At 43.5% G+C, this 23,370-nt stretch overlaps 1 protein-coding gene across 1 annotated transcript in view; it reads right to left on the reverse strand.

Moving 5' to 3' along the window:
- Positions 1-1,851: 1,851 nt before the first annotated feature.
- slco5a1a (solute carrier organic anion transporter family member 5A1a) overlaps positions 1,852-23,370 on the reverse strand; it is a 31,663-nt gene continuing 10,144 nt past the window's right edge. The window contains exons 4-8 of the mRNA XM_041880304.2: positions 18,853-19,051; positions 12,488-12,647; positions 5,263-5,504; positions 4,292-4,356; positions 1,852-2,716 (exon numbers count right to left, since the gene is read on the reverse strand). Of these exons, the coding sequence (XP_041736238.1) occupies positions 2,241-2,716; positions 4,292-4,356; positions 5,263-5,504; positions 12,488-12,647; positions 18,853-19,051 (1,142 nt within the window). The 3' untranslated portion in view covers positions 1,852-2,240. The remainder of the gene's footprint in view (positions 2,717-4,291; positions 4,357-5,262; positions 5,505-12,487; positions 12,648-18,852; positions 19,052-23,370) is intronic.

The following is a 23,370-nucleotide window of genomic DNA, read 5'->3' on the forward strand; positions in this document are numbered from 1 at the left end:
TGGAGCAAAGAGTTAAAGTTCTAATGAAGACTAACTCCACACAAACTACCTATGGTGCAGACCACCACACCTAACTCGGTGGACAGTTCATTAGTAACTTGTCTTTGGATATAGGCAAAAGGAAGAGAGGCCCAACTCGGCGGAAAATCTGTCTCCCTCCAGCAGGTGGCGTTTTTTCATTGTTTCACCAACCAAGCACAGAGTTTTTGTATGGAGGTCAATAAGAGTGTCAAATTTGGTCACTACATTTTTTTTATGGCTTATTTGCTACATGAGGTTTATTTGATCTAATGAAAGTTTTGTAATGCTTAAGTTGTTACGAGTATACTGATATAACTAGGACACGTGACATCCCGGCAACTTTGATTAAAAACACTTCATATGAGGAGTTGTCTCAAGATGGCTATGCATTTCATGGTATGAGGCTAGTAGCATAGCATCTCTGTCCATTGAATACAGGCGGTTCACGTCAACAACCCCATCCTCTTCATCCTGGCCATGGAGAACGTCAAGACCACCTGGGGCCTGGGGGGCCACCAGATGCTGGACCTGTATATTCAGGATTACAATAATGAGATGTATCCGCAAATCCAAAGAAAGGATAGGCGGGAGCTGGACAGCCTGCCGTGCCGCTTTGTGGACAACGACTCCGGTTGTTAGGGTGGAGAGACATGTATCTTGTCAGTATATCCATGATCTTTGATATAGGCTAGCTAGCCGGTTAGCCTGGTAGCTATTAGCATTAGCCAGTATCTGGCCTTTTGATAAAGACTAGCTAACTGGTTAGCCTGGTAGCTATTAGCATTAGCCAGTAACTGGCCATTGGATATAAGCTGGCTAGCTAACAGGTTAGCCTCGTAGCTATTAGCATTAGTCAGCTAGCCAGCAACCAATGATAGGCCCACACAGCCTGAGTTGCTGTTTCAAAGGGGGCTGAAGGGTCAAATAAACGGGTGGTCCATTCTCTGCTCTGAACCAAGAGTTTAAACAGACGGTCACAAGGACAGACAGAACTGGACAAATGCCTCATGTATGACTGAGTTTTAAATCGATATAATCCCCTCCTAAATGGTACTGTTTAATGTTGCTGCTAACCACATTCAATATTAGCTGGATATGCTCAGTAACAGCTGTGGTATAATGTGATTGAATGGGTAAAAGGCTGCGTCCCAGAAGGCACCCAATTCCCTATATAGAGCACTACATTTGACCAGAGCCCTATGGACCCTGGTCAAAAGTAGTGCACTATATAGGGAATAGGGTGCTATTTGAGACGCAAGCACAGAGCGGGGTAAACATGGGCTACAGTAAGTCAATACAGTACTGAGAGGTGTATGTCTGTCTGTATGGGAGTACACAGGACCTTGCATAGAATATAACCGGTTTGTCAGTTAGTATGTTGTGCTTGAGAGAAACGCTGCAGCTGTGATGCGGCATCATGGGTAATGTAGTACCCACAAGTCACTTCTGAGAAGAATAATATCATATTAGAATATACTAATGCCCCGCCCCCGTTACAGTACAGTAAGTAGCACCACGTGATCATGTTGATACATTTCATAAATCAAAATGTTTGTGTATCAGGGTTGGGGTCAATTCAAGAAGTGATTTGAATTTAAAATCCCAAAATTGAAAAACTTTACATAAATAGCTTCTTTTCAGTTTGAGAAGTAATTGATTATTGATTCAGTTTGCTTCCTGAATTGACTGCCTTCAATTCGAATTGACCCCAAACACTGTTGTGTATTAAAAACTTCTGTACATGCTGTGTTGCTGGTGGGAGGAGCTATAGGAGGACGGGCTCATTGTAATGGCTGGAATGGAATCAATGGAATGGTATCAAATGGAAACCACATGTTTGACTCCATTCCATGTATTCCATTTCAGCCATTACAATGAACCTGTCCTATAGCTCCTCCCACCAGCCGCCACTCTGCAGCTAATGATATGCACACCAGAGACAGACAGCTCTGTAGGCCAATAGGGAGTCGAGCTGTTCCCTTGTGACACGCCCATATAACTGTGGCCAGCCCTTTAATACCGCAAACGGCCTCTGTCTGTCACTGTCAGTCTATTGGTCTCTCTGCCTGTCAATCAGAGCCATGGAAGTCACCGCCCCCACCGCCTGATTGGTGTATATTTTAGAAACGAGGTGGAGACAGGAACAGGAAGGCATGTATCACAACCCCTGGGGAGGAACAGATAGAGGCGTCGCCTAAAGAGGAACAGGTGTGGCCTGTTTACTTCCTGCTCTCAGATGTGGGCGGAGCCTCTGTGTACGGCATCAGCAGAGAGGGAGGGGGTGGGTTTATTGGTTTAAGAGTGTTGCCGGGGCAACTGAGGCTGCTGTGACCCCGGTTGAGAAGGAGTGCCACGGGAGGGTGGTCGCAAGGCGGGATGAACACCGGGCAGGAGCGGGTTCGGGCGTGGCTCTTCTGGCCCCCCACGTGGCAGATGAGGTCAGAGACAGTGCCCAACGGGGGTAGTCGATGGTGCCAGCGCTCCGCCTGCTCCTCCTTGTACTTGATGGAGTACCAGGTGAGGAAGATGAAGACAAAGCCAATGAACTTGAGGCTGGCGGCCAGGCCGAAGTAGACGAAGCGGAAGGAAGTGACGTCGTACTCCCAGCAGGAGCCGTGGACGCCACAGTCCTGCTGCCACAGCATACAGGTGGTGTCGATCACCGCCCCGAAATAGATGGGAGTAGGGATATAGGCTGGAGGAAGAGAGAGGAGAGGAACAGTTATAACACAGCATACAGGTGGTGTTGAAGTATGTACACCGCTGGGGAAAGAATAGAGTGAGAGACAATGCCATCTGCCATTCAGCTGTGCTGCCTAAACTAGTGTTTGACACTTTAAGGTTTGTGTGCTTCTAAGTGCTAGACTGCAGCCAGATACATTTGTTTTGAATGTTTAGAAGAAGTCTTTAGCTGGGTCTTACAGTGCAAAACCAGTTTGGGAATAACCACTAGTCATTCTAGACTAATGTAAGCCACCCTATAGAAACTTGCCTATTAAATCTGCATGGGCTAAACTATATGCCACCACCGGGTGGCACCATGTATCCACTACTGAGCTGAGATGAGTTAGCCCTAGATACAGATTTCGGGTAAATGTAGCATTTCCCCCACTAATGGTTAATGTTAGGATTGGCGGCGGGAAGCTGATCCTAGATCTGTACCTAGGGGTAACTTCATCCCGGAGGCATAGTTCATGGGCCAAATATGCCAGCTAAGCAGTCTGAAGTTCACACAAACCAACCCTGGATTAAACACCTGGATTTAATGCAGTCGCTGGTTTAAATCTTCCATTCAGGTGGTACTTATTCTGACAGTATTATACGTGATTTATACTGTACTGTACATTAAGCTACAAATGAGAGTATGAGAGTTCTGTTCACATACCAGCAGTGAGAAGGTGAGAAGCAAGGTTATTATAGTAAAAGAAAACTGAAACTAAAATGAAAACTAATCATGAAAACACTTTCGTAAACTGAAATAAAATCATTAATAAACCCGTTTGAAAAACTAAAACTATACTGAAACTATTATCTTTGACTCCAAAACGAATAAAATTAAAAACCATCATGAATTATGTTAAGTTTTTTATTTTTATTTTTTTTACTTTGGGGAAAAACGTATGGGGTTTTCAAGCTTCGCCATCTCCTGGCAGCATTTACCTGCCAGATTCAGATGTTTCAAATAGGCCTAGCTTGTGCATCACTATCACTAGCTAACATTGAAGAAATCCGCTACTTTCTGTCCCTAAAACTAAATAATATAACAACGAAATAGAAATGTTTTTATAAAACTCAAACTAAATAAAAATGTGTAACTCAGGTCTGAAAACGAACTGAAACTAAACTGAATTTCAAATAAAAATCTAAACGAAAAGAAATAAAAAAAACAAATATAAAAACACAACTATAATAATCTTGGTCAGAAGCATGTTCTAGCATGTTCTAGCATTACCCTAAAAGCCTACAGGCTGTTTCAGACCAGTCATGAAATACCTTTTCAAATACTTGACTTCAGTGGTGGCTGGTGGAATTTTCAATCTAAGGTATGGAATATCAAACACTTGTTTTTCATGTGTTTGATACCATACCATTAATTCCATTCCCGACCAAAATTACTGTGAGCCGTCCTCCCCTCACCAGCCTCCACTGGTTGGTTGACTGATGTGGGAACACTACAAGCTCACTACGTTTGTAAAAATGCCCAGTAACTCATAGAACTACATATAGAATCACATAATATGAATGATAGGATCTCTATGCAGAAACGTACCCAGAGTTCTTAGCAGGACAAACTGCATACCCAGAGCGAAGGGTCTCTCCTGTTCATCCACAGACCTGAGGAGTGATGGACAGAGACAGATGGACGGAGAATGAGATTGGCTTACAGAGGAACACACTAACATATAAAGTGCATACATTTCCTTATAAAACGGAAAACACTAACATATACACTGAGTATACAAAACATTAAGAACACCTACTCTTTCCATGACATAGACTGACCATATGAATCCAGGTGAAAGCTATGATCCCTTATTGATGTCACCTGTTAAATCCACTTCAATCAGTGTAGATGAAAGAGAGGAGACAGGTTAAAGAAGGGATTGTTATGCCTTAAGACAATTGAGACATGGATTGTGTATGTCTGCCATTCAGAGGGTGAATGGGCAAGACAAAAGATTTAAGTGCCTTTGAACCGGGTATGGTAGTAGATGCCTGGCGCACCGGTTTGTGTCAAGAACTGCAACACAGCTGGGTTTTTCACGCTCAACAGTTTCCTGTGTGTATCAAGAATGGTCCACCACCCAAAGGACATCCAGCCAACTTGACACAACTATGGGAAGCATTGGAGTCAAAGCCCCGTAAATCTAACATTTTGCAATCTCGTTTAAACTGGAGCTGGGTTCTTTTAATCTGTTAATATCAAGAATTTCAGAGAGTGTTTGCAATCTGCCATTTGATAGATAAAAACTTGATCTCAACGCATTAATGCCAACTGCACATAATTCTGCACTTTTCACACAATCAACACCAGAATTTAATTCCCATGTCACACTTCTTCCTTCATGAGGAGTTAGGAGTTAGATCAGTGTTCATGAAGGAAAGGGTTCAAGCTAAGTAACACTTTACATAGTGGTGATACGTAGCATTCAGAAAGCATTCATAAAGCATTAATATGCATTTCAAAGAGTTAGAGAGTTTGAGTTAAAATGTTAAACAATTTGGCCACAGTCCTCCTACCTGAGCGTGACTATGATTGCGGAGGGCTGAGCGCAGGCGGTGATGAGTGTGACGATGAAGAGGAAGATGAGGAAGGGGATGAGGGTGTTACAGGTGCGGTCACACTTCCCCGACACCGCGAAGCCGTTCTCGTTCAGGTAGGTCTTAACGATGACCAGCTGCAGTTGGTTGCCTTGACCACCAGAGGGAGGGGTGATGACCTGTCGGCTCTGGACACACGCACACTCGGTGTAGTTCCTGATCTGTTGGTGGAGGAGATGGACATGGTTAATACATATACACTGGACAGTGAAGCTAAATGTTTTAATTTGGCTCTATACTCCATTTTTGGATATGAGATCAAATGTTTCATATGAGGCGACAGTACAGAATGTCATTTTATTTATTATTTTGGACATACCCATTTTACCGTTTAGAATTGAAAGCACTTTACGTATCTAGTCCCCCCATTTCAAGATGTTATAAGTATTTGGACAAATTCACTTATAGTGTATTACATTTAGTCAAACGTTTTGTATTTGGTCTCATATTCCTGGGCAGATTTCCACTGACCCAGGTTTATTAGACAAAAGCAATGTCGCAATAACAATCATTGTGACATTTGTAATGGAAACGGCAGATGTAGAAGACATTTTCTAAAGATTGAATACATTTTTATCTGTTTGACGGCTGGATTTTTCTTTTGTCAAAGTTTCTTCATTGCAACAAATTATGGAACCTGTGTATTTTGAATAAATTATATTGCAGAATCATTTTGAAGGTACACAGGGCACATTATGTTATCGCGTAACTATAAAGCTCCACTCCACATTTCATTTAAATGCCTACTGCTTGCAAAATCCATGTAGCCTAATCAACTATAAAAATTGTTTCTTTGCAAGACAAGGATTGTCTTGACTTTCAAGAATGCCTGCAGGAATGAATTGAATTGCTTTAGATTGCAATTTGAAATTTCACCAAATTGTTTCAGTTCTTTACTAGACCTGCATTAGTGCAAGTTACACCATGGCACGGACCATAGCGATGATTAGGCATATGAGAATTGTTTGAATATGGCAAATATTACATTTTTGCATTATATCCATGCTGACTTTTGCGGGCTACCTGAGAAATTAAACAGATAGGTGGGCAGGGCATACAGGCTGTCACAACTTTATTAATGCACAATTTGCCTAAATAGATCATGGAAACAGTTTAATCACTTCATTTCTATTCGACATTCTAGGTGTGATGTTATTATGTCCAGCTGTTTTTATCGACACAAGACAATTAATCGGAAATGCACCGTAGCAGGCAATTGTCACATTTATTTTCTATGTGTCGATAAAAAATCACTGGACAAGTTAATGGAAACATAACTAATGACTACATCAAACTTGTGACTCTACAAACTTGTTGGATGCATTTGCTGTTTGTTTTGGTTGTGTTTTGGATTATGTGGGCCCAATATAAATGAATGGTAAATAATGTATTGTGTCATGTTGAAGTTGCCTTTTATTGTAAATAAGAATAGAATATACCCCCCCAAAAATGCCAACCTTCCCTGTTATTGATAATGGTGAGAGGTTAGCATGTTTTGGGGGTATGATCTTTGTGCATTTGTAACTTTCTCGCTAATCATTATTCACGATTCATTCATGATAATCCGTAATGTAGAAGTGTTGAGAAACATTATATTCTTATTTACAATAAAAGTGACTCCAAAATTTCACAATAATGACACACACACACACACACACACACTGTGTAGTTCCTTATCTGCGAAAGAGATGGACGGTGTACATGGTTAATACACGGTTAATACTGTATAAGGGGCGACAGGTAGCCTGGCGGTTAGGAGCGTTGGGATAGTAATTTAAAGGTTGCTGGGTCGAATCACAGAGCCGACAAGGTCAAATTAATCAGCCATTCTGCCCTTGAGCAAGGCAATTAACCCTAATTGTTCCAGGGTCGCTGTCAATAATGGTTGATCCCTGGCTGTGACCCCACTCTCAGGGGGAGTGGGATATGCAAAAAATATATTTCCATTTCACATGTAGAAGTGGTTACCCAGGACTGTATAAGCACCCCCTAATTATATGTACACAAACACACTCTTTCATGTAAACACACATACACAGTTTACAGTGGGGGAAAAAAGTATTTAGTCAGCCACCAATTGTGCAAGTTCTCCCACTTAAAAAGATGAGAGGCCTGTAATTTTCATCATAGGTACACGTCAACTATGACAGACAAAATGAGAAAAAGAAATCCAGAAAATCACATTGTAGGATTTTTTATGAATTTATTTGCAAATTATGGTGGAAAATAAGTATTTGGTCAATAACAAAAGTTTCTCAATACTTTGTTATATACCCTTTGTTGGCAATGACACAGGTCAAACGTTTTCTGTAAGTCTTTACAAGGTTTTCACACACTGTTGCTGGTATTTTGGCCCATTCCTCCATGCAGATCTCCTCTAGAGCAGTGATGTTTTGGGGCTGTCGTTGGGCAACACGGACTTTCAACTCCCTCCAAAGATTTTCTATGGGGTTGAGATCTGGAAACTGGCTAGGCCACTCCAGGACCTTGAAATGCTTCTTACGAAGCCACTCCTTCGTTGCCCGGGCTGTGTGTTTGGGGTCATTGTCATGCTGAAAGACCCAGCCACGTTTCATCTTCAATGCCCTTGCTGATGGAAGGAGGTTTTCACTCAAAATCTCACGATACATGGCCCCATTCATTCTTTCCTTTACACGGATCAGTCGTCCTGGTCCCTTTGCAGAAAACAGCCCCAAAGCATGATGTTTCCACCCCCATGCTTCACAGTAGGTATGGTGTTCTTTGGATGCAACTCAGCATTCTTTGTCCTCCAAACACGACGAGTTGAGTTTTTACCAAAAAGTTATATTTTGGTTTCATCTGACCATATGACATTCTCCCAATCCTCTTCTGGATCATCCAAATGCACTCTAGCAAACTTCAGACGGGCCTGGACATGTACTGGCTTAAGCAGGTGGACACATCTGCACTGCAGGATTTGAGTCCCTGGCGGCGTAGTGTGTTACTGATGGTAGGCTTTGTTACTTTGGTTCCAGCTCTCTGCAGGTCATTCACTAGGTCCCCCCGTGTGGTTCTGGGATTTTTGCTCACCGTTCTTGTGATCATTTTGACCCCACGGGGTGAGATCTTGCATGGAGCCCCAGATCGAGGGAGATTATCAGTGGTCTTGTATGTCTTCCATTTCCTAATAATTGCTCCCACAGTTGATTTCTTCAAACCAAGCTGCTTACCTATTGCAGATTCAGTCTTCCCAGCCTGGTGCAGGTCTACAATTTTGTTTCTGGTGTCCTTTGACAGCTCTTTGGTCTTGGCCATAGTGGAGTTTGGAGTGTGACTGTTTGAGGTTGTGGACAGGTGTCTTTTATACTGATAACAAGTTCAAACAGGTGCCATTAATACAGGTAACGAGTGGAGGACAGAGGAGCCTCTTAAAGAAGAAGTTACAAGTCTGTGAGAGCCAGAAATCTTGCTTGTTTGTAGGTGACCAAATACTTATTTTCCACCATAATTTGCAAATAAATTCATTACAAATCCTACAATGTGATTTTCTGGATTTTTTTTCCTCAATTTCTCTGTCATAGTTGACGTGTACCTATGATGAAAATTACAGGCCTCTCTCATCTTTTTAAGTGGGAGAACTTGCACAATTGGTGGCTGACTAAATACTTTTTTCCCCCACTGTATGTGGTTTGAAGGAAAGGACAAAGCTAACTTGCACACACACACTCTTTCTCGCAAACTTGCCAGTGGGACATTGTATTCCATCTCCTAAAGCCTCTAATGCAGCAGAAACATTCAACTCTCACTGGTAATCAAACCCTTCCCTGCTCCCTAGGCTGCATCAAAGGCACCTTGGGATGTTATACTGTATTGTAGCTATGTGGTGAGACTTCTGCACTGTGGGTATATTGTGTGCTCAGCCAAACACACATTCTCTCTAAGGCCAGTGTTCTGCCTAAAGAATCTGTGTGCCCAATGAGCCCTGGTAAAAAGTAATGCACTATATAGGGAATAGGGTGCCATTTATAACTCACCTTAGGCATTTCCCTTTCTAGCTTTGCTGTGATATCCTGTCTGATATTGTTTTTAGGAGGGGTCTTCCTGCCCAGGGTTGATCTCTCAGAGAAGGGGAGAGGGGGTAGAGGACTCAATGTTATTGTAGGCTGCGGCTAAATGGCTTACAATGGGCTAGCATAACATACTAGATAATCTTCTTTGGTTTAATCCCAAATCAACTCTCACAGAGCTTAAAAGTACTATCAATATTTTACTGAATACTGTATAGACTCATTTTATGTTTTTGTTTCTTTTGGCAACCAGGGATATTGGGAATAAGGTATATTTTGAATCCTGAATAATGTTCAGGAGACAATTGGGATTAATTCATGAAACAGTTCTTAACAACTGTCCTATTGCTGCTAGGCAACCAACACGCCTTTCACAGAAGCACCATTGTGCATCCTAAATGGCACCCTATTCCCTACATAGTGCACTACGTTTGACCAGAGCCTTGTGGGCCTAGTGCACTAAATTGTGAATAGAGTGCCATTTGGGACACAAGCAAATGTCTCCCAGAATGTCTAAAGAGCAGATACGGTTGTCGAGCTTCAGTACGGCTGTGCAGCTAGCTAGGGTTGGGCGATATGGCCTAAAAATCATATCTAGATTTTGTCAAACTTATGGGCGATTCACAATATACATTCAGTGGCATGTTTATTAGGTACACCACCACGTTCGCAAAAATGGTCACTCCTACAGACAGTGAGTCAGGTGCCTGTGGCTATATAAAGCAGGCAGACAGGCATCGAGGCATGCAGTTACTGTTCGATTGAATGGGCAAAACGAGTGACCTAAGCGACTTTGAGCGTGGTATAATCGTCGGGACCAGGCACGCCGGTTTCAGGATCTCAGAAATGTCCGGCCTCCTGGGCTTTTCACGTACAACAGTGTCTAGGGTTTACCGAGAATGGTGTGACAAACAAAAAAACATCCAGTCAGCGGCAGTCCTGTTGTCGAAAACAGCTCGTTGATGAGAAAGGTCGAAGGAGAATGGCAAGAATCGTGCACGCTAACAGGCGGGCCACAAACAGGCAAATAACGGCACAGTACATCAGTGGTGTTCAGAACGACATCTCAGAACGCACAATTTGTCGGTCCTTGTCACAGATGTGCTATTGCAGCAGACGGCCATACTGGGTTCCACTCTTATCAGCTAAAAACAAGAAGAAGCAGCTCCAGTGGGCACGCGATCACCAACACTGGACAATTGAGGAGTGGAAAAACATTGCCTGGTCCAACGAATCCCGGTTCCGGTTGCGTCATGCTGATGGCAGCGTCAGGATTTGGCGTAAGAAACATGAGTCCATGGCCCCATTTTACATTTTAGTCATTTAGCAGACGCTCTTATCCAGAGTGACTTACAGGAGCAATTAGTGCCTTGCTCAAGGGCACATCGACAGATTTTTCACCTAGTCGGCTCGGGGATTAGAACCAGCGACCTTTCGGTTACTGGCACAACGCTCTTAACCACTAAGCTACCTGCCGCCCCGCCCCGGCTACCTGCCGCCCCGGCTCTTAACCACTAAGCTACCTGCCGCAACGGTACAGGCTGGTGGTGTAGTGGTGTGGGTTTTTTTTTTCTGGCACACATTAGGTCCGTTGATAACAATTCTGCAACGTTTGAATACCACACCTTGTAAAATCCATCCCTCAAAGAATTCAGGCTGTTTTGGAGGGGATTTAGATGTACCTAATAAACTGGCCACTGAGTATATACTGTGATTTCTCTAAATAAGCGTTGTTGTACTATTAAAGGTCAAATCACTGCATTTCAGACAATCAGCATAACTCTAATGAATTCAGGGCTTGTGAAATTATACCTCGGCTAATTATACGACTTTAACAACCATAAGAACATATAAACTTTATTATTTTATAAAAATAGTTTAACTTGCTTTTTTTGCAATAATCATTGATCTGGCTTTCAAATCGATGAAAATGCCCTTTTTGTAAAACATTTTTTGCAAGAACCATGAAAAATGCACATTAACAAATAATGACTACATTCATGTAGCAGGCATTATAGAACATCAACACAGCTCTCTCAAGCACATGCCCACATGTTAATGAGTAACCAGCTAATCTTTATATTTCAAGTTCAGCCAACTTGGATCTATTTGCTAGCTAACAAGGTAAAACAGTTGAATTGTTATGAACACACCGTTCTATCTGTCTCCAACTGTTTGAACAGCACGCTAGCCTGTCCACTTTGCTCAGATGTTGAAATCAAGCGGCCTAACTTTACTCAGAATGAGAATGAGTTGCCAATTCCTTATTTAATTGTATTTTATGCTTATTGCACATGTATAAAACACAGACTAGACAGCTAGCATAAACAGTCTTTGGCTAAAATACTAGCGGTACATGGTACCGCAATGCCGAGCGCGACAAACTGAGCATTCATTTTCCAGAATCAATGTTCATTGATACTCCCGTTTTAGTAGTGTCTGCTCTGCGCGGAATTTGAGGAGTTGACCTAAAAAGCATATTGTTAGAAAGGTTAACTTCTCCTCTATTACAGTTAAATAATGACTCAATGTGTTTCAGTGTCCATATGACCGATTCTGTTGGACCAAACCTCAAATGCAAATAGCGAGTTGAAACCGCTTATCAGAGAGGAAGAAGTGATCGCTCAACTTTGTTGTTGTGAGTGGCAGAGGGAGGGGCTTGGTGTGTGTAAACAGGAAGGTGCACACAGCACAGAAGGAGCGAAGGAGACGAGACCAAAAAGACAACAAGCGGACTGAAATGCTAATAGAAACAAACAAAAACGTGATTATTGCTATACAGGCATTTGGAATATTGTGCAAAAACGAATTCTAATTAATCAAATTAATTTGATACATCGCCCAGCCCTACAGCTGGAACACTACAGACCACTTAACTCAAAACAACTGCCCAAATGACATAATTTAGTGTCATTCAGTTTTAAAAGGGGCCTGTGATTGTGTGCTGGCGCTAACAATGTGAGTTGAGTTGTGTCTCTCTACAATCTTTCAGGATCAAGGACACAAAGCCTTGAACTCGGGGAGCTAACACAATTCTTCAGGTCTCTGACAAGCCTACTCATCACATGCACACACTCACACACACGTGTCGCCTGGTCAGTCTAGTGTGTACTCACCCCAGTGCTGCCGTTGCTCACCGTGCTGCACCCAGCCAAGCAGGGGTTAAAGTAGGTGATGCCGTCAGAGCCACACACCGGGGCGTACTCATGGATCTTACAGCCACAGTTCACATTACAGCCTCCAGTCAGGTTATGGTGGGTCATAGTCAGGGTGGGCCTGCAGAGAGAGAGAGAGAGCGAGAGAGAGAGAGAGTTGAGTTTTCAATTTAATTTTATTGGAGAAATGATATGTTGCACACCAGTATTTTAAGAACAAAAAATAAATAGTAAGAGAGATAAAAAGAAAGAGAGAAAGAGAGAGATATAAAAAAAATATATATATATATATATATATATATACACTGCTCAAAAAAATAAAGGGAACACTAAAATAACACACCCTAGATCTGAATGAATGAAATAATCTCATTAAATACTTTTTTCTTTCCATAGTTGAATGTGCTGACAACAAAATCACACAAAAATGATCAATGGAAATCCAATTTATCAACCCATGGAGGTCTGGATTTGGAGTCACCCTCAAAATTAAAGTGGAAAACCACACTACAGGCTGATCCAACTTTGATGTAATGTCCTTAAAACAAGTCAAAATGAGGCTCAGTAGTGTGTGTGGCCTCCACGTGCCTGTATGACCTCCCTACAACGCCTGGGCATGCTCCTGATGAGGTGGCGGATGGTCTCCTGAGGGATCTCCTCCCAGACCTGGACTAAAGCGTCCGCCAACTCCTGGACAGTCTGTGGTGCAACGTGGCATTGGTGGATGGAGCGAGACATGATGTCCCAGATGTGCTCAATTGGATTCAGGTCTGGGGAACGGGGGGGCCAGTCCATAGCATCAATGCCTTCCTCTTGCAGGAACTGCTGACACACTCCAGCCACATGAGGTCTAGCATTGTCTTGCATTAGGAGGAACCCAGGGCCAACCGCACCAGCATATGGTCTCACAAGGGGTCTGAGGATCTCATCTCGGTACCTAATGGCAGTCAGGCTACCTCTGGCGAGCACATGGAGGGCTGTGCGGCCCCCAAAGAAATGCCACCCCACATCATGACTGACCCACCGCCAAACCGGTCATGCTGGAGGATGTTGCAGGCAGCAGAACGTTCTCCACGGCGTCTCCAGACTCTGTCACGTCTGTCACATGTGCTCAGTGTGAACCTGCTTTCATCTGTGAAGAGCACAGGGCGCCAGTGGCGAATTTGCCAATCTTGGTGTTCTCTGGCAAATGCCAAACGTCCTGCACGGTGTTGGGCTGTAAGCACAACCCCCACCTGTGGACGTCGGGCCCTCATACCACCCTTATGGAGTCTGTTTCTGACCGTTTGAGCAGACACATGCACATTTGTGGCCTGCTGGAGGTCATTTTGCAGGGCTCTGGCAGAACTCCTCCTGCTCCTCCTTGCACAAAGGCGGAGGTAGCAGTCCTGCTGCTGGGTTGTTGCCCTCCTACGTCCTCCTCCACGTCTCCTGATGTACTGGCCTGTCTCCTGGTAGCACCTCCATGCTCTGGACACTACGCTGACAGACACAGCAAACTTTCTTGCCACAGCTCGCATTGATGTGCCATCCTGGATGAGCTGCACTACCTGAGCCACTTGTATGGGTTGTAGACTCCGTCTCATGCTACCACTAGAGTGAAAGCACCGTCAGCATTCAAAAGTGACCAAAACATCAGCCAGGAAGCATAGGAACTGAGAAGTGGTCTGTGGTCACCACATGCAAAACCACTCCTTTATTGGGGGTGTCTTGCTAATTGCCTATAATTTCCACCTGTTGTCTATTCCATTTGCACAACAGCATGTGACATTTATTGTCAATCAGTGTTGCTTCCTAAGTGGACAGTTTGATTTCACAGAAATGTGATTGACTAAGAGTTACATTGTGTTGTTTAAGTGTTCCCTTTATTTTTTTGAGCAGTGTATATATATATACACTGAGTGTACAAAACATTAAGAACATCTGCTCTTTCCATGACATAGACTGACCAGGTGAATCCAGGTGAAAGTTATGATCCCTTATTGATGTCACTTGTTAAATCCACTTCAATCAGTGTAGATGAAGGGGAGGAGACAGGTTAAAGAAGGATTTTTAAGCCTTGAGACAATTGAGACATGGATTGTGTATGTGTGCCATTCAGAGGGTGAATGGGCAAGACAAAATATTTGAACGGGGTATGGTAGTAGGTACCAGGCGCACCGGTTTGTGTCAAGAACTACAACTGTAGGAAGCACTGGAGTCAACATGGGCCAGCATCCCTGTGGAATGCTTTCGACACCTTGTAGAGTCCATGCCCCGACGAATTGATGCTGTTCTGAGGGCAAAAAGGGGGAGGGGGTTCAACTCCATATTAGGAAGGTGTTCTTAATGTTTTGTACACTCAGTGTATATATAGAGAGCAAGATCGAGAGAGACAGAGCGAGAGATAGAGAAAGAGATATAGAAAGAGAGACTGAATAAACATTCGCAGTAGTTCTGTGGGAACCAGGTTCTAACTCAAACAATGATCTGATCCCTCTAAACACAGTCGGGCAGTGAAGCCCGTCTCCAGTTGACTCTGGGAGTTCCAACACTGAGCTCTATCGGAACGAGGAACAGGCTAAAACACAACACCCTAATATTCTGAGAACTTTCACGAATTTCCTGCTTATTTCCTCCTGATTCTGGGAATCTTCCAACTGGGATCACTGGAAAACCTGGGAAATGTTGAAACCGTAGACAGGCTACAAACACCACCTTGTGAAAGCACACAGTCAGGAATCTACTTTTACATTCAAAACATACAAATAGCATGATATTCCCCCCATTTATATAATTACGGCATTATGCACTACTAGACCATATTATGGCAATTCCATCCAAATTATGTAAGCAGTCACATTTTTTTGGCTTTATTTAGTCATTGAGAACACATTCTCTTTTCCAATAATGACCTGGAGCAGTGTCCCTACATCTAGTTATCTATCGGTCAATCTGTCCGGTTAGGTCAGTTCAGGTCATGTCAGATTGAGATAACTGTTCAGTTTTGAGTTGGGTTGTTGGGTTTGACCCTGACATAACAAACCCCCGTCACATTCCAGCACTAGGCCTACAGGCAGGGAGTGGGGGCACAGAATGGAGTCAGTCTGCCCCTGCTTGGCGACCCAGTCGCACTATGGTGATTACACATCTCCACTCGAGACAAAGCCACTGTGACTGGCTGCACCAGATGGAGCCACCAGATGTTACAGAAACATAAAATAAAAAGCCAAACAGTCAGCCAACAGGAAATAGATTAATCTATTATAGCAGGAGAGGGGGCAGTGAATGAATTTCCTGGTACTGTAGTTATGTTTCCCTACTGTTGGTATAATGTTAGTCTTGGGCGATAGAGGTCAGAGGTGAACTAGGGTCAGACACATAGTCTGCTTCCCAAGTGGAAGCCTATTCCCTATATAGTGAACGACTTTTGACCAGAGCCCGTATAGTGCACCATTTTTTACCCAGGATCTGGTCAATAGCAATGCCCTATATAGGGTATAGGGTACTATTTCGGACGCGGCCAGAGCGTGTGTTAGTATGAATCAGTAGTTGTGTCACTGTTGACATTCCTCATGCTATTGTCAGTAGACCCAGTCCTCTTCATCATCAGCTTACAGCTTCCTGTTAACTGCTCTATACACTGACTCTCTGAGACAAAGGAATGCTCAGAACAGTCTGTCTGGGACACTGGTCAGGTCAGACAGGACAGTGCTGACTCACTGAGACAAAGGAATGCTCAGAGCAGTCTGTCTGGGACACTGGTCAGGTCAGACAGGACAGTGCAGAGGTAGAAAAGAGAAGAGGGTATGTGGGATACTGTAGAGTGGGAGAGAGACACATTATATACTGGCTGCGTCCCAAATGGCATCCTATTCCCTACATAGTGAACTACTTTTGACCAAGTCCCAGTAGTCCACTATAGCATAGTGCACTATAAAGGGTGCACTATGTGTGTGTGTGTGTGTGTGTGTGTGTGCGTCCACAGACTTCCATGCCATCCAGTGACGCAGGATGGGACTAAGCATGAGGAGTGATAATTACACTAACATCGAAACTTGATGGGGACTATATAAAACAGAACGTAAATAAAGGTGATGTGGTGATGAATTCTATGTGTTCCACAGCAGATGATAGTGTTGCGTGCTTCTGCATTGCTTGCTGTTTGGGGTTTTAGGCTGGGTTTCTGTATAGCACTTTGTGACATCTGCTGATGTAAAAAGGGCTTTATAAATACATTTGATTGATTGTTTGGGTGTGTGTGTGTGGTTGCTAGTGAACCAGTCACACCAACAACATGCCAATAGAACTAACGGCTGTTGAGTAGGTGTTGATGATGGTTAGAATAGAACGCGTGTGTTGTATACTGTATTCGCTCACAGTGGCAAATGTAAACCATTGAAGAATAGCATAGTTTTCAGTGATGTAAGGACTCATAGTAGTAATCATGTATAAGTGTTATAGCCAATAACATAGTAGTAATAGAATACTGCGACTGATGCTTGACAACATGTCAGCTTTAGTGCTCAGTAACAGTGGCTCTGAAACGGAACCCTTCAAGGTGGACACTGGAGTTAAACAGGGCTGCATCATTGCAACCACCCTGTTTTCTATCTTCATCGCTGCCATCCTCCACCTCACAGGCTCAAATCTGCCTCAGGGAGTCCAAATCCTGCACAGAACAGACAGCAAACTCTTCAACCTGAACAGATTCAAGGCCAAGAGCAAAATCACCAACACTTCCATTGTGGAGCTCCTCAAAGGCAGACAAGTTTCTCGGTCTGGCCCTTAACATAAAAAAGACCAAAATCCTCCACCAACCACAGTGTGACATCCAGGCCAGAACCAGAATCCTGGTCTACAAAGCAGTATTGCTCCCTATCCTACTGTATGGGTCATTAACATGGACCACATACAGCAGGCATCTTAAAGCCCTCGAGTCACACCACCAAAGATGTCTCCGCAACATCATGAGGATTATCTGGGAAGACAAGCGCATCAACACCAGTGTGCTTGAGGAGGCAAACATCAGCAGCACCACCACCACACAACAACAGCTCTGATGGACATTGTGTCAGGTTGCCCAACTCATGCCTCCTGAAACAGGTCCTGTATTCACAAGAAAAACTCAGGACAGTGGGCTCCTGGAGGACAAAAGAAGCGGTACAAGGACAAGCTAAAGACTCATCTCAAAAAGTGCAACATAAACATCTCCAGCTGGGAGGACACTACAAAAGACAGGTCGACATGGAGAAAAACTGTCCAAGATGGAGTAGCACGGTACAAAGAAGATCTCTGCAATGCCTCAGAGGACAAGCGGCAACTTCGAAAGGAGAGACTTTCCATCAAGAAGGTCCAACCACCATCCACCACCACCACTCACCCCTGCCCACACTGCACCAAAATCAGCCATCTGAAGACCCACAAGCAGGACCCAACAGGAGGACAATCATACTCGACCCCAAGTGACCGCCAATGATGATGATGAGTATAGTAACAACTCTTACCTTGTGGATTTCACTGTAGTAATAGTCACAGTGAAATCAGTGATACTTATCCAGTTAATGTAATAGTAACATCTGTGTAATAGTATTGTAGTAACTCTTACCCTGTGGTGTATGGTATATTGATGTAACAGTAATATCTGTATTGTAGTAGTATGGTAGTAGTATTGTAGAAACTATTACCCAGTGCTGTATGGGATGTAACTAGATGTAATAGTTATACTACAATATTACTACTCTGATATACTGTATCTTACTCTGTGGTGTATGGTATATTGATGTAATAGTAATATCTGTAGTAGTATTGTAGTAGTAATGCGGTAACTCTTACCAGGCGGTGTATGGTATGTTGATATAATAGTATATGTGTAGTAGTATTGTAGTAACGGTGTAGTATGATTGTAGTAACTTACCCAGTGGTGTATAGTATGTGTTGATGTTATAGTAATATATGTTGTATAGTAGTAGTACTGTAGTAGTAGTAACTCTTACCCAGTGGTGTACGGTATGTAGATCTGTAGTATTATATTTGTAGTATTGTAGTTTTTCTCCATGACTTACCCGGGCATCTATGGTATGTTGATATAATAGTAATATATGCAGTATAGTAGTAGTATTGTAGTAACTCTGTAGTTGTATTGTAGTAACTCCTACCCAGTGGTGTATGGCATGTTGATGTAATAGTAATATATGTAGTATTGTATTAGTAGTATTGTAGTAGCAGTAGTAGTATTATAGTATTGTAGTAACTTACCCAGTGGTGTATGTTATGTTGATGTAATAGTAGTAGCTGTAGTATTATATTAGTAGTATTGTAGTAGTAGTAGTATTGTATTAACTCACCCAGTCGTGTATGGTATGTTGATACCTCCCAGGTTGATGCTCTCACAGCCCACGATGAAGAGCGTAGAGAAACAGAGCAGAGACACCCCACTACAGATCATAGCCAGCTTGGCTGACTCTCTGGCTCCCAACTTCAGCTTCTTAATGATGTAGCCCCCTAGGACGATACCCACCCCAGCACTGGGGACGATGATTATACCTGGGGTGAAGGAGAGAGAGGGGTAGGGAGAGGGAGGGGAGTGAGGCAGAGAGAGAGAGAGGGAGGAGAGAGCAAGAGAGAGAGGGAAAGAGACAGAGAGAGGGAAAGACGGAGAGAGTGAATACCCCCCCCCAAAAAAGTAAGCATTTCATGGTAAGGTCTACACCTGTTGTATTGTACACATGTGACGAATAACATTTGATTTGATTTGATTGTGTGTCAAATATGGTTCAGGAAAAGCATTCAAGACAAGAAATGGGCAGAGGGCATGGTATTGGAGGGATATTGTAACAAACATGTTCAACAAATTGTTGTATTCATGGGTTGCACCTCCCTCACTCGGTCGCATCATTGCCATTGTTATCAACGTTCTACAGATGCCCAAGCATATTGATGTCTGATTGATGGTTAATGCCAAGTCTTTCTGAACGGTGGCTAATGACTGTTTTGTCAAATGAACACTATAGTGGCCTGGAAATAAGATGACATGGCTAAAGTAAACAAATAATTTGTAGAAAACAACTTTGCCACCATTCTGATGTCGTCAGGTTCACTTTAGAGAGATGGCAATGGTACCATTAGCTAGCAAAGTTTGTCAGAAATAGCTAGTAATGCTAACGTTAGCTAGCTAAAAATGCAATGTTCTCCCCTCTAGCTAAAGTTATACTGCATCTAAAGTCAATCTGGAGACATCACAATGATGACAAAAGCTTGTCCTACTAATTATTTGCCTCCTTTTGAAATGTCATCGTGTTTCCAAGCCACAGTAAATCACTTTGACAAAATCTTCATCAGCACCCATTGAGACTGCATTGAGTAGAATGCTCAGTTGAGCATCAGTCCTAAAACAAACGTTCAAAACAATATTGTGGCAAAATGTGCAACCATGAATAAATGTGATGAAGAAGCTGTTGCGCAATAGTATAGAAAGTAGCAGGAGGACGGTTACCATACTTTATAATAGCAGTGTGTAGTGTGGGTTGGGGCTTTGAGTTATATTAGGGACGGCTGGAGCAGGGCTGTGGTAGTTAGAGGCTGGAGCAGGGCTGTGGTAGTTAGAGGCTGGAGCAGGGCTGTGGTAGTTAGAGGCTGGAGCAGGGCTGTGGTAGTTAGAGGCTGGAGCAGGGCTGTGGTAGTTAGAGGCTGGAGCAGGGCTGTGGTAGTTAGAGGCTGGAGCAGGGCTGTGGTAGTTAGAGTCTGGAGCAGGGCTGTGGTAGTTAGAGTCTGGAGCAGGGCTGTGGTAGTTAGAGGATGGAGCAGGGCTGTGGTAGTTAGAGTCTGGAGCAGGGCTGTGGTAGTTAGAGGCTGGAGCAGGGCTGTGGTAGTTAGAGGCTGGAGCAGGGCTGTGGTAGTTAGAGGCTGGATCAGGGCTGTGGTAGTTAGAGGCTGGAGCAGGGCTGTGGTAGTTAGAGTCTGGAGCAGGGCTGTGGTAGTTAGAGGCTGGAGCAGGGTTAGGGCAGCACACACAAACACCAAACACACCCACACCCTAGTTGACAGGCAGGGTAAGTCAAAGCTGACTGCTGGCAGCAGAGGGGTCAGTGTGTAATTCCACTGGAGGACTAGGATCCAGAGAGGCTGCACATGCCTGTCCTCTAGCCCAGCCACGGGCCCTCTTGGCTGGGTAACGAGGCAGGGGAGACAGGGGATGAAGGGGGATTGAGGGAGGGGGTTGGAAACATAGGATCAGAGAAGAGAGTGTTCTGAATACTGTGTGTTTGTTTGAATGTTTGGACACTCACATAGTATATACTATATCTCCCTCTCGCGTTCTCACTCACATTATCTTTATATGAACTACAGATGTAGGACCATAATTTGAGCTGCAGCAACAGGACAAGTTAATTATTATGTGGATTATACAGTGCATTCGGAAAGTGTTCAGACCCCTTGACTTTTTCCACATTTTGTTACGTTACAGCCTTATTCTAAAATGGATTAAATAGTTTTTTCCCCTCATAAATATAGACACAATACCCCATAATTACAAAGCAAAAACAGGTTTTTAGAAATTTTAGCAGAGTTATTAAAAATAAAAAGCTGAAATATCACAATTACATAAGTATTCAGACCCTTTACTCAGTACTTTGTTGAAGCACCTTTGGCAGTGATTACAACCTCGTCTTCTTGGGTATGATGATAAAAGCTTGGCACACCTGTATTTGGGGAGTTTCTCCCATTCTTCTCTGCAGATCCTCTCAATCTCTGTCAGGTTGGATGGGGATCGTTGCTACACAGTTTTTTTCTGGTCTCTCCAGAGATGTTAGATCGGGTTCATGTCCAGGCTCTGGCTGGGCCACTTAAGGACATTCAGAGACCTGTCCCGAAGCCGCTCCCGCGTTGTCTTGGCTGTGTGCTTAGAGTTGTTGTCCTGTTGGAAGGTGAACCTTCGCCCCTGTCTGAGGTCATGAGTGCTCTGGAGCAGGTTTTCATCAAGGATCTCTTTGTACTTTGCTCTGTTCATCTAGTCTCCAGTCCCTGCCGCTGAAAAACATCCCCACAGCATGATGCTGCCACCACCATGCTTCACTGTGGGGATGGTGTTCTCGGGGTGATGAGAGGGGTTGGGTTTGCGCCAGACATAGCGTTTGCTTTGATGGCTAAAAAGCTCAATTTTAGTCTCATCTGACCAGAGTACCTTCTTCCCACATGCTTTTTGGCGAACACCAAAGTGTTTGCTTATTTTTTCTTTAAGCAATGGCTTTTTTCTGGCCACGCTTCCGTAAAGCCCAGCTCTGTGGAGTGTACGGCTTAAAGTGGTCCTATGGACAGATACTCCAATCTCCGCTGTGGAGCTTTGCAGCTCCTTCAGGGTTATCTTTGGTCTCTTTGTTGCCTCTCTGATTAATGCCCTCCTGGCCTGGTCTGTGAGTTTTGGTGGGCGGCCCTCTCTTGGCAGGTTTGTTGTGGTGCCATATTCTTTCTATTTTTTAATAATGGATTTAATGGTGCTCCGTGGGATGTTCAAAGTTTCTGATATTTTTTTATAACCCAACCCTGATCTGTACTTCTCCTCAACTTTGTCCCTGACCTGTTTGGAGAGCTCCTTGGTCTTCAAGGTGCCGCTTGCTTGGTGGTGCCCCTTGCTTAGTGGTGTTGCAGACTCGGGGGCCTTTCAGAACAGGTGTATATATACACTTCACCAATTTTGACTATTTTGTGTATGTCCATTACATGAAATCCAAATAAAAAACAATTTAAATTACAGGTTGTAATGCAACAAAATAGGAAAAGCGCCAAGGGGGATGAATACTTTTGCAAGGCACTGTAGACAGGTGTGTGCCTTTCCAAATCATGTCCAATCAATTGACTTTACCACAGGTAGACTCCAATCAAGTTGTAGAAACATCTCAAGGATGATCAATGGTAACAGGATGTACCTGAGCTCAATTTCGAGTCTCATAGCAAAGGGTCTGAATACCTTTTTCTTTTTTATGTGCAAAAAAATAAATAAACCTGTTTTCGCTTTGTCATTATGGGGTATTGTGTGTAAATTGAGGAGGAAAAATATGTATTTAATCCATTTTAGAATAAGGCTGTAACGTAACAAAATGTGGAAAAAGTAAAAGTGTCTGAATACACTGTATTTAATGGACTGTATCTTATGATGACCCTGTATTTGCTTCATGTGTTTCTGTGGCGATATCTTGCTTGCTTAACCACTGTATGTGCTTTGAGATTAAACAAACACACAACACCTCTACATGCTAGGACCTAGAGAGGCTGCACATGCCTGTCCTCTAGCCCAGCCACGGGCCCTCTCAGCTGGGTAACGATGCAGGGGGGACAGGGGATGGAGGGGGATGGAGGGAGGGGGTTGGAAACATAGAATCAGAGAAGAGAGGTGTGTTCTACATGCACACTCATACACCTTGACAGCATGTTACATGTAGAGCAAAAGACCACTCTCTTCAGCTAGATTGCAAGTTCGCCTCTTCTACTACCAGGACAACACATGATTTAAACAGCATTTCTAGAGTGGTGCTTCTGGCTACAACGTGTGAAGAGAAGAGGATAGAATGATAGATAAGATGGAGGACAGTACAAAGAAGGTTATAAAGAATGTCAGTGTGAGCGAGAGGGAGACAGAATGATGGACAGTGAGGAAAGAGAGCGAGAAAGAAAGAGAGCGAGAAATAGAGAGAGAGAGAGAGAGAGAGAAGAGAGCAGCAGCAGAAGGAAGTTTTACCAGAAAGATGTGTGTGTGATGATGCTTCTATTTCTGTAGCTGTAACTAATGAGCAGAGAACAGTGACAGTTCTCTCAGCTCCTGAGAGAACCACACCACACACACGCCACACCACACACACACCACACCA

This window comes from Coregonus clupeaformis, chromosome 7, assembly GCF_020615455.1.
Source record: "Coregonus clupeaformis isolate EN_2021a chromosome 7, ASM2061545v1, whole genome shotgun sequence".
Taxonomy (NCBI): Eukaryota; Metazoa; Chordata; class Actinopteri; order Salmoniformes; family Salmonidae; genus Coregonus; species Coregonus clupeaformis.